We start from the raw sequence: 12,266 nt of genomic DNA, 5'->3' as shown, positions 1-12,266 counted from the left end.
CTAAGTGAAGGGAAAGAGTATGTTTGAAACAGCTATTAAAATATTTAGAACTATAACAGCGTAAATTTACATAAATAATCCTGACACTTATGTGCATTCACCCTCCATTAAGCAGAAATGCTCTCAGCAATTAGGCAAAGCTTATCTATTGCAAAACTTCTTGGTCAATTTATGGAAACTTGTCCGTCATTACTGTTTATGTTGAGTCCTCTGGGCTTAATCCATCACCTCTCACCTTTTGCACACAGGAAACACTTTTGAAGTATTATTTTAAAGGCTTTTAAAAAAAGAAGAACTTCTTTTAAAAAATTGAAATACAGGAAAGTATGTATTTTTAAGAGATTTCAGGAGAAAAACTTGTCCTGAAGAAACAAATACTTGTCTTTTTCTGTCTGATCCTGTATCAGAGCTATTGCCTCAGGGTTTGGTTATTTGGCATTCAGATCTGCTGTCAACAATTTCACCATAACCAGGAACACAGACTTACTGAACAAATCTTTCATAAGTACTTTCAGAGTCCAGTCTTTTTTCATTTTATGTAGAGGCAGAAATAAAAAACCTGAGAGATCTCTTCTTGTCACATGCACATACATTTCATCCATCAGAGCACACTGCTGTTCACTGGTTTTTTTTCCCTTCCACTAGCTGTACTGACATGGAGCCTGGTCTTTTCTCTTTTCTCTTTTCTAGATGGAATGGGCCGAGTCCTTGCTCAAGATGTATATGCAAAAGATAATCTACCACCATTTCCAGCATCAGTAAAAGACGGCTATGCTGTCAGAGGTAAACACTCACTTTGTAGACATGCAGTATAGTGTCTATAAAACCACTTTATAATATGTTAGTTCACTTATTTTGGATTCAGCAATGGTTATTTTGGTTGAGATTTGATTCAGATCATTGCTGAAGTCACAGTTCCTTAGAAAGCAGCTGTCTTGAAGGAAGACCATAAAGTTGAATTCACATCTTTTAACTGGATACATATGTACACAAGCAAATGTACATCCATGTGTGCTCATAGACATGCACCTGTGTTGCTAGTGAGTTTCTTGGAAACATAAAGCATTCAGGAGAGTAACAGAACACCTGTTTCTGAATGACAGATTCTTCTTCTATTCCTCTGTAGTTGATTTAATCAGGAATTTCTTACATGTCTTACTTTGTCGAACTGTCACAGATCCAGCTTCCTATTTGTGAATTACTTTATGATTGCATTAGAGAATTTTCAAAAATACATATCAGAATGTACTCTTATGGAGGCATCTCAAAAGAAAAACTCATTTTTACTTTGAAAATATTGCAGCTGCTCTATATAAATAAAATTATTAGTGTGACTTTATGGAGCAAGCAGTGAGTGGTTTCCCAGGAGACCTGAATCCATCCTCTGCTTTGCCGCTAGGTGCTGCATGATTTTGAGCAAATTGCTTCTCTGTGCATCAGTTTTTCCCTTTGCAAAGTGAGACTAATGATATTCACCTTGGATATATATGGAGGAAAATTTAAAAAATACATGATTGAACATTATACTAGTAGTGATTGTGGTAGGGGTTGAATCATCGTAACACCATGTTGAAATTTGGACACAATAGCCGACTTTCTTCTAGGGACATGAAAATTTTTTTTTTTTTACTGGCAGCTGAAACAATGGAAAGCAACTGTCCATGAAATAGACTGTCTGCAAACCCAGGCAATGGATGTAGTCCAATAGCTTCCCCATGGATTTGATATAAAAATAAAATTCCAGGTCTACAAGACGAGTTTGACTGCAGCTGTCTGTCATCTATGTGTGTGAGAGACAGGCAGACCAAAATGACCAGTAATAGCTACAAGGGAGTGCAGATGTAGCCAGGGAAATAGAGGTAGTATAACACTGAGAAAAGCTGAGAGGGGGAGCTCTCAATAGAATGCTGACTAACAAGGGCCTTGGGATCAAGCAGATACTGTCTTGCAACCTGATTACTACAAGGTAAAGGAAAGCACAAGTACAATCTCAGTAAACACACAGAATGAGCAGAATCATCGTGAACGCCGTCTTCAACATCTTCTGTCAGAACCGACACACAAGACCCTAATTCTGGTGGCAGATTCAAATAGAGTAACAGTAAGGTACTTGAATGCATCAAGAGGAGGGCAACAAAGCTGGTGAAAGGGCTGGAAGGAATGTCCTATGAGGAGCAGCTAGGGACTTTGGGTTTGTCTAGCTTGGAGAAAAGGAGGCTGAGGGGCGACGTTATTGCTCGCTACAGCTTTCTGAGGAGGAGAAGTGGAGAGGGAGGTGCTGAGCTCTTCTCCCTGGTATCCAGTGACAGGACACATGGGAGTGGTTCAATGCTGTGCCGGGGGAGGTTTAGACTGGACATTCAGAAGCATTTCTTTACCGAGAGGGTAGTTGAACACTGGAACAGGCTTCCTACAGAGGTGGTCGATGCCCCAAGCCTGTCAGGTGTTCAAGGGGCATTTGGACAATGCCCTTAATAATTTCCTTTAACTTTTGGTCAGCCCTGAAGTGGTCAGGCAGTTGGACTAGATGATAGCTGTAGGTCCCTTCCAACTGAAATAGTCTATTCTCTTCTCATTGTTCTTGTAGACCTGTTATCTCAGGATATGAGAAACAAAGCTTGTAGGGAGAAATAATATTGACTACATTAACAGGTATTTTTTACAGAAAAATCAAGGATTAGCTTTCAGTCCCATAAACCTGTCTGCCCAAAACCTTCTCCGCTTTTTTCAAGCTACATCAGTTGTACATCACCTATAAATTTTGTCTCCATGTCATTATTAATGGGGGAATAAAATCTAGTTCAGTAGCATTTTATCAGGTTTAAAATCATTTCACTATTAGCTACTAGAAATAGAGCTATTTCTCGTCTTTTGCTGGATCATCCCAGAGCAGTTTTTCAGTGAAGGTCTGACAGCTGTATTCAGTAGTATTATATGCATTATTCAAAGACAAGTAGTTGAAGAGTCCTTTTCCACTTTCTTATTTTAGAGTTTGTTCTAAAGCTCATAGATTAGGCTGTTTGATAGCTTTTAAAGTTAGGTTAATCATTACTCTTTAAACATGACTAGGTATCATAGATCATCATCTGCAGAGTTGCAGCTGATGTACAAGTACAAATGTGATAAATCATTATACAGACTGAATGGGCATCCTTCCTGAAAGCAATTCTTCTCAATACGATAAGGTTATCTAGCTGTGTAATACACTTACAAAATATGTGATTCCCCCTTGTGTTAGTTTCACATGGCAAAAGATTTGCTCACAGTGGACATTTTTATAAACATAATCTCATGAACATTTTAAAATCTTTGTTACTAATGTAATTCTTCCTAATCTCCTTTTACCCAATCCCATGTTGCCAGAAATTTTCAGTTAAAAGTACTATAGAACCTGTAACTTTCAAAATAGTAAACACAACTTAACAGGACCTAAAATGTAAAATGTTTGCAAAACTTCTATAACCTTTGTCATGCTGACACTGAAGAACTGAATCTTAGATCATTCTTTGGTTCTCCTGTTCTTAATTTCTAATGCCATCATTTGTTTTGGTTCAGCCTTTACCATTTGTATTGTCCATCTTAACAGCTGCTGATGGCCCAGGAGATAGATTCATCATAGGGGAATCCCAGGCTGGTGAGCAGGTGAGCACAATTTCTTTTCTCTTTTTTTTTTTTTAAATGTATTTTTCTTTTGTGAGATATTGCTTTGTATTTTTACAAGCCTTGCTAGTGCTCCAAAACTCAATATTCTTGGAGATGGCATGAAGTAGGACACAGCTGTACCTAGCCTCCTGCAATGTGCCCTGGGACATGATTTCAGAAAGTGAGGTCATATGGTTACGTAAGGAACTAACAAGGATATCCCAAAATACTTCAGAACATTGTGCTGACATGTCCAATAGAAGTGAATACTGTAATGTAGTACGATGTTAGAGGACATAAGGTTTCTAGTGGCGTTACAATTCATAAACAGAGAAAAACAAGATTTAATCCCTTCTGGCTGACAGATTTTAAAAGGGACGTCAACCCAATAACTGTTTCCACAAACTGCTTGCATATTTCATACTGATACCTCCAAAACAAAGCGTAGGAATTTTGTATGAAGCCTTTGAAGGTAGGTAATTATGAGAACAATCCTGAGGAATCCTGGCAGCAGCCTAGTTTGCAGTATTGCTCTTTTTCTGTTTATTAAATCAAGAGTGTTTGTGCACCTTAGCAGATACATGGATTGAGTTTAAGAGCAAATTGGGGCAGCACCCATTCATGACCTGCTGTGCTGTGTAAATAGTCATGAATGGACACTATTTGGGATTTGCTCTCAAATTGGAGCACATTTGATAAAGTACCTGTACCAATGCTGGGGCGATAGGAAAAAAGTCAGTTGCGTTCAACCACTTCTTTTATTCTGTCAATTTAATTGTACGTGGTACATTCTTTTCAGGAGAGCATGGGTTAATCCAAAATGTATCTCCAGCTATTTCAAGTCCCAGTTTATAATTCTGTGTATTGTATGTGAAATGATGCAGAAATGGAATAAGTAACAGGCAAAACAAAGGATTGATTGGTTTTAATGAGGATTTTACAGTGTGGCCATTTTGACTGCTAAACAAAAAAGTCTCGAATAAAATAGATGCATTTCAGAAGTTTTTTCAGGTTCTAGAAGTATTACCAGTTGTAGGATTCTTCCATTTTTTTAAAAATTGAGTTGAACTGCCTCTAAATGTATAATAGACATTTGATTTGGCTAATCATGATAGATACGGAGAACTGTGAAAATAATTTTTGCTGTAGTTCCCATCCATCACCATGAATTATACTTTGGTATAATAGATGTGATATTCACGCGACCTTAGATTAATGAATCTGTTGTACAAAATACGTAAAATTACTTTAAATACTAAAAAGAGTAAACTAATGAATTACACCTGCCTTGGATTTTTAGCCCTTCTGTCTGCATTTTCAAGCATTAGTCCAGAATCCAAAAGACCAACAGCTATTTCTACAACCCTTTTTATGGTCACTATAAAATAGCAAGAACCAGCAGAGCAACCTGTTGAATTATCACTCCTGTCATTATTCACCTGTCATTAATATTATCATTTTGCTAGTTAAAAAATATCACAGCACAGTGGTGCTTAAAAACAGTACCGTTGAAGCTGTGTCTAATGGGAAGGACTCCCCACAGGTCTAAAGGGTTTCAGTGTCCTAATCAGTTCAGCAGGTTTGTACAATGGATAAAAGGGCAAATGGAAGCTTGCTTCCCTCCTACAAAATTCAGGAGCTCACAAATGTCTCTCTGCAGGGACAGTCTGTTCTTCCAGGTTAATGGGAATGGGAAAACTCTCTGGCAAGGAACAAAAATTGGGTGGGAGGAGAATTGGGTGGAAATACCAATGGCAAGTTAGAAAAATGAGGCTGTTGACCTCTGAATAATTGGTCAAAGTTTTTTTCTTGGGCCAACACATCTTCAGGTTCATCTCCTTCCCAAGAAATTATTTATAGCCTTGGAAGGCTCCTCAGTCTCATTTCACCCTTCAGTTACTCTCAGCAGCAACATTCTGCTTTTCATGTTACAGACCAATTAACAGAATGATTCACAGCAGGGAGTTCAAAATAGGTTTAGATTTGGCTCCTCCTGTAGGGAAAAAGGTTATGTAAATGCTACATGGAGAGGAAGAAAATGGGACTGAGAATTGCAGAGAGGCCATATAGCCAAGTTGGACATTTCTGTATCAATTTGTAAATTGCGTATTGTTTTCTGATTGCCATTTCCAGATGGTCGTGTTTATGCTAACAACCATTTTTTATTTTGTATTGAGGAAAATTTTCAGACACTATCCTGCTTTGGGGAGGTTAGGGCACATTTGAGAGTACTAGTCACGAGCCATCCACATGGCCTCTCTGTGAAAAACTCAGCCGTGGGGAGCAATGATTTTCTTCCTATAGACTTGCATAGCTGGAGCTTAGCATTTCCTGGAAGACTTTCTAAAGATTTTTGTAAGAGGCACTGTGACTAACCAGCTATAATATAGGACAGGAACCAGACATTTTGGGCCTTTTTATAGAAAGGAGCATGGGTCATTGTAAATCATGCAGGACAGGTGTAATCATGTGCAAGAGAAAATGCCTGAGATGGAGGCTCTGCTCAATAGATTATTTCTGGGTTTTATTCAGTAACTAACATTAAATAGATTATCAGCGATGAAGGTAAGTGTGAGATCTCAGAGGCCTTCAAAAGAGCTTCTGTGACATTGTTGTGCATTAATATGTTTTCTGAGAAGGAATCATTTCTTTATCATATCTTTATCTAGTCTCTAGCACAGAAGAACACAGCCCTGGAGATTCACACACAGATCTGATGGTTGACTTTTGTTCATAAAGTTAATCTGATCAAATTCTCAAAGGACAAAAAGGAAATTAAATACATGAGCAACCAATTCTAAAAGCAATTGTTATTGTATCATAAATTTGTTTAAATGTTTCACATCATTACACCTCAAAAAATTAACTCCTCTAGTAATGAACTTAAAAGCATGGGTAGTTACAGCGCATTTTATCACCATAGACACTGATTTCTGGCAGAGTCCTAGGGATTTTGTGTTCTTTGTGGTTCTTGAGGCCTAAAAAACCCATTTTAAATGGGAGAATTTTTTTATGCAATACATTTTGCCTCCAAAAATTGTCACTAAAGACATCAATACTTTAGTAAGTTCAAAACAACATTACCTATTTGTATGTGCCTATAAACTGTATCTGCAACAATATGCAAAAAAGCTCCCATAATCCAAGGCATAAGCTTTGCCTTTTGCAATATTTGTTTTCATAATGTCATGGTTTAGCCTCTGTCAGCAACCAAGCACCGTGCAGCCGCTCACTCACCCTACCCCCACAGTGGGATGGGTGACAGAATCGGAAGGGCAAAAGTAAGAAAACTCATGAGTTAAGAACAGTTTAATAATAGAAATAATAATAATAATAATAATAATAAAAATTGTAATGAAAAGGAGAATGACGAGAGAGAGAAACAAAACCCAGGGAAAAAAAAACAAGTGATGCAACTGCTCACCATCCACCGACCGATACCCAGCCAGTTCCCGAGCAGCGATCGCTGCCCCCCGGCCAACCCCCCCCAGCTTATATACTGAGCATGACGTCATATGGTATGGAATAGCCCTTTGGCCAGTTTGGATCAACTGTTCTGGCTGTGCCCCCTCCCAGTTTCTTGTGCACCTGGCAGAGCATGGGAAGCTGAAAAGTCCTTGACTAGCATAAGCAGTGCTTAGCAGCAACTAAAATATCAGTGTGTTATCAACATTCTTCTCATACTAAATCCAAAACACAGCACTATGCCAGCTACTAGGAAGAAACTTAACACTATCCCAGCCAAAACTAGGAGACATAAAAATCAAAATAACACGCTAGACAAGTTTATTTTCACTTCTGAGCATCTTCAGTATAAATGGCAGCAGCTCAGCTATTCATCCACAGCTCCTTGCGTAGTCAGTGGTGAGAACTAAATACCATTTAAAAAAAAAAGTAGTATTTTTAAGTCATCTGTTTTAGATACCTACTTTATGATAACATAAGTCTTGCCCTAAAAACACACTAACCATGACATATGGCGAGTGTGATCTTTTTTTTTAGTTTATTTTAGCATTTTATTTATGTTCTCCTCAAAGGACGTTAGATTTCTGTTACCCTTAGAAAAGGGTCAGGATTCAATCAGCTCCAAGTCCAGTTGTTTCTTGGGATATGCAGATCACTGTGATACGGTGGTAAACCAGGTACAAACCATTTCCAGCCTCTTTCTAGGGCTTCTGTCCCAATGAGCAACCTTTGAAATACACACATTCCAAACTAATACTCACATTTCAGATGTTATGACAGTGCTGAAATGGAGTAGAAGAATGGGCAAGGCAAACACAGCTTTGCACAGCTGAAACGTTGGCCACTGGTCTAGAATTTGCAGATGTCTAACAGCCTCCTGTCAAAAGTCATGGAGTAAATGACTGCTGGGCAGGAGCAGGTAATAGCGCTTGGGCAGTACTGCTTGCGGGGCTGTGGGTTGCTAGCAAATACGTGCTAGTCAGTCTGAGAAGTCCTGGATGTATTCCAATGCTGCATATGGAATATAGAGTCAATCTGCACATGAATTATACATGTGACACGTACAGGATATGTTAGTCTGATCACAGCTGTGTAGATCTGTGTGTAGCTGTCGTGGTTTAGCCCCAGCCAGCAGCTAAGCACCACGCAGCTGCTCACTCACTCCCCCTACCCCGATGGGATGGGGGAGAGAATCAGAGGAGTAAGAGTGAGAAACACTCCTGGGTTGAGATAAGAACAGTTTAATAATTGAAATAAAGTAAAATAGTAATGATAATAATAACAATACAATAATGATAGTAGTAATAATAATATACAAAGCAAGTAATGCACAATGCGATTGCTCACCACCCGACAACCGATACCCAGACAGTTCCCGAGCAGCGATCGCTGCCCCCCGGCCAATCCCCCCCCAGTTTATATACTGAGCGTGACATCATATGGTATGGAATAGTCCTTTGGTCAGTTTGGATCAACTATTCTGGCTGTGTCCCCTCCCAGTTTCTTGTGCACCTGGCAGAGCATGGGAAGCTGAAAAGTCCTTGACTAGCATAAGCAGTGCTTAGCAACAACTAAAACATCAGTGTGTTATCAGCATTCTTCTCATATTAAATCCAAAATGCAGCACTATGCCAGCAACTAGGAAGAAAATGAACTCTATCCCAGCTGCAACCAGGACAGTAGCACATGTTCACTAATAACGGTAAAACCTAAATAAGTTGGGCTTACTGAAGTGCTGCGGGGAGCAAGCACTCATCTTCCAGCAATGAAATCTCAATCATCATACCAGCTTCTTTTAGTTGCATTTTTTTAGAAAGATTTTTCTTTCGGTTATTTTATTTCTTAAGTGGTTATAGTCAAATTACAATTTTACTCTGGATTTTGAAAACTGTGTATTAAAACAGGCTGCCTGGTGAGAAATTTTATTAAAACCATGCCATTTGTTTTATCATGTTGTTCTGATATTTTTCTATTCTTTGTATTGCTTCTGCTGAAACTTTGTAATGTACTGTGACTTTACATAGTTGTAGAATATTATCAATTGTAGGCTTTGCTAAACTGACCCTCACAAAGATAGATACTCTGTGTGAACTAGTGTTGAGCTGTCTCTCAGTATGAGGAAATTTGCTTAAAAATGAAGCAGCTGGTTACACTACTTTACTTACAAGCTGCTGGTTTTCCATATATAGTGTGCTGGTAAAACAAAACAGAACAAAATCCCAACCAAACTAAAGCAACGCAATTTCAACCCTGGGGACCAGAGTACTCTGCAAAAATATTTATGTTCAGAGAACTACTAGATTTTTGCTCATGTAAGTTTCTAGAAGGTCACCGTCTAACTGTTCTATTTCTGAGCCAGTTATTTTTCTATTTTTCAACCAGATTATCAGTATATTGCTTCTTCTGAAAGTTATTCTTGTGATAGAAGACTAAGGGGGAAAATCTGAAGCCACCTAATATGTGACCGTATAAAAAAACAGATCTGAAGCAATGACCTAATGATCTTTAAATACATTGGCATTTATACCTGTTGATATCACTAGCAGTATATCAAGAGTCATGCCACAAATAAGAATTGTAGTCTTTCAGATTACTTCCGTAAAGTTCAAATGGTTTGAGATTTTTCTTTTCAAAAGCCAATTAATTTTTGTTTATTGATTTTTCAGCCAACTCAGACTGTGATGCCTGGTCAGGTAATGCGCGTTACAACCGGTGCTCCAATTCCATGTGGTGCTGATGCAGTGGTGCAAGTGGAAGATACAGAGCTCATCAGGGAATCAGATGATGTGAGTCACAAGTTAAAATTCATTTTTCTTTTGTGTGCAGCAGAAAATGGCTCATGATACGATCCTGTAAATATGAAAGATAGTCCTACAAAAGAGCTCAGAAGTTTGAGGATTTTCACATCAGTTCCTAGTGGCAGTTCTACTAATTTTTGTAGGCTGTGGTAACAGTACCACAGACCTACCTGTCCTGACATTGATTTCTCATCACAGTTGTTGAATGCTGACACCGAAGTATTTGGGAGCATGATTTGAGTGAAAGGCAAATATCTCTTGGAGATCCATAACTACAATCCAATTTGAGTTCCTAGTGTATTCACATTTTAAAATACAGATTAGTGGCAATCAGGCATTATATTTCCTTCTTTTCTACTGAGTTCACATTTAGCAGTAGAGCAATCTTCTTTATATTTCAGGATCAGCCTGAAACTCAGCAAGGTGAGGACTTTAAAAGTTCTCCTAAACTCACCATGTAAGAAGGGGAAAAGATTTCTTGAAATACATATTGATCCCAGAATAGGACATTGAAATGTTACAGTGCAGCATTACTGCTGATGTAATTAAAGCTGAATATTATTTTCTGTGGGAAAGTAAACTGTTTCAAGTGCTGCAAAATCCATGGGGTGACTTGGATTATTATGAACTATGCCATGAAGATGGTTCTGTATTATCAGAGTTGGTCTCATTTCAGCAAAGGTGAATTTGGTGGATTTTGGACAATATGTCTTGTGCACATACCTTGCAATAAATGCATATGTTTAGAATAAGGGGTTTTATTATATAACAGGGGAAATAAGTGCCCCCCCCCAATTTTTTTAAACCATAACTAAGTTTCTTCAATAGATCTCTCTGCTCCTTTAAAATGAGAAAATTACTGAATTTAAGACCTCTGAAAACGAGGAAATGGATAAGGTGCATATTCCCGTAGAACATAGTCTTAACTCTGTTTAATTTGAACAGATTTTCCAACATACCTATAAATCATATTAGCGCTCTACCTTACAGATGCGGCAAAATACCACAGAAAAAATATGAGTACTGAAGTACTAATTCTGTACGCACAGTTGTCTTAACAAAGTAAAATGTGGTTTTTGATGAAGCACAGGAGCTGACTGTAGAGAACTGTATCCCAGTCCATCTCAGACTTCCTTTGTGTTCAGAGAATTCCTTCTGAATCATTACCTTCACTTACCCAGCTGTGATTTCAGGACACCATCATCATGTTTGCCATCATCTGACAGATTTTAAGGCAAGAAGACTGATACAACTTCGAAGTTCAGTTTTGCAATGAAGTGCATGCATGGTTCTCTGCTCAAATCAGCCTTTGCTCCTCTGCTTCTGACAAGCTGTTCCACTTTGCCATAACTCTATGCTAGCATTGCGATTGCAGCTGGGGTGTAAGCAGATGAATTCTAGTGTTCAAAGCTGATGAAGACAGCAAAAACTGAAATATACTCTCACAATACTTTCTCATGCCTTATTACTGTAAATGCAGAGATTTTTACATCTGATGAAGTCAGCAAGCTGTCTAGGCTGGCCTTCTTCCTAACAGAGAATTTATTGAGTCAGTCCTGCTTTGAGGTTACAGATGTGTATGTGTAGATTATATCTTCCCATAAAATACACCGTTGCCTTCACTGCTTGTTAATCATTCCATTGGCCTTACTGAGCAAGTTTTCTGTGGCCGTTGCCCGCCTCATTGTGAGAGGACTATCACATTGCAAAGCAACATATATGATAACCTGTTACTTTCTACTTCTGCTTTGGATGACTGTCTTCCTGGATTCCACTTTTTCTGTGCACGTTCTCTGCCTGGGAGACCAGAGTATTTGACTATGTGCTTAAACTCTGAATTTTTTAGCAAATGGTCAGCCACCTTCAGCTTCCTTTTCCTGCCCATAAGTGTGAGGTAGAACTCTTCAGTTTCTACTTGTCCTTGAATATGTCAATCTGCTAATCTTGTACATAAATAATTAGTATAGTTTAATTAATGTTATTTTTCTCTCCTTTTTCATGCCTGGGTGGCTACATATTTCAAGAATATTTTTCTTTTTAGTGTTAAGAACTCCTTCAGGGCTGGGATTTAACTGAAATGAAATCTCTAACATCTGAAAAATGTTCTTCTGAAAAGACACAGAGTATTTTTAAAAGGAGCTCCTTGACCTCTAGTTGTCATAGCAGTACTTAAATATCATAGCAAGCATTCCTCAAATGACGGTGGAAGTCACAGGCCTGAAAGGAATTACATCTATCCAGCAGGAAGAAAAATTTTCATCAGCTTGCCAAATGCACAATCATTGATAAAGATCTTTGCAAAAACCTGTCTACAGTCTTTTCTTTTTGAGTTTTTATGTCGCCTTGTAGGAAAAAGAAGGC

At 38.3% G+C, this 12,266-nt stretch overlaps 1 protein-coding gene across 8 annotated transcripts in view; it reads left to right on the top strand.

Annotated features, from left to right (window-relative positions):
- GPHN (gephyrin) overlaps positions 1–12,266 on the top strand; it is a 314,644-nt gene that overhangs the window by 265,296 nt on the left and 37,082 nt on the right. For all 8 annotated transcript variants that reach the window (XM_075713210.1, XM_075713207.1, XM_075713208.1 and 5 more), the window contains 3 exons: positions 691–783; positions 3,587–3,642; positions 9,774–9,893. In XM_075713210.1, coding sequence (XP_075569325.1) covers positions 691–783; positions 3,587–3,642; positions 9,774–9,893 — 269 coding nt within the window. The remainder of the gene's footprint in view (positions 1–690; positions 784–3,586; positions 3,643–9,773; positions 9,894–12,266) is intronic.

This window comes from Pelecanus crispus, chromosome 6, assembly GCF_030463565.1.
Source record: "Pelecanus crispus isolate bPelCri1 chromosome 6, bPelCri1.pri, whole genome shotgun sequence".
Taxonomy (NCBI): Eukaryota; Metazoa; Chordata; class Aves; order Pelecaniformes; family Pelecanidae; genus Pelecanus; species Pelecanus crispus.
The sequence above is the reverse complement of the archived record's forward strand: the minus strand, read 5'-3'. Positions and strand labels throughout refer to the sequence as shown.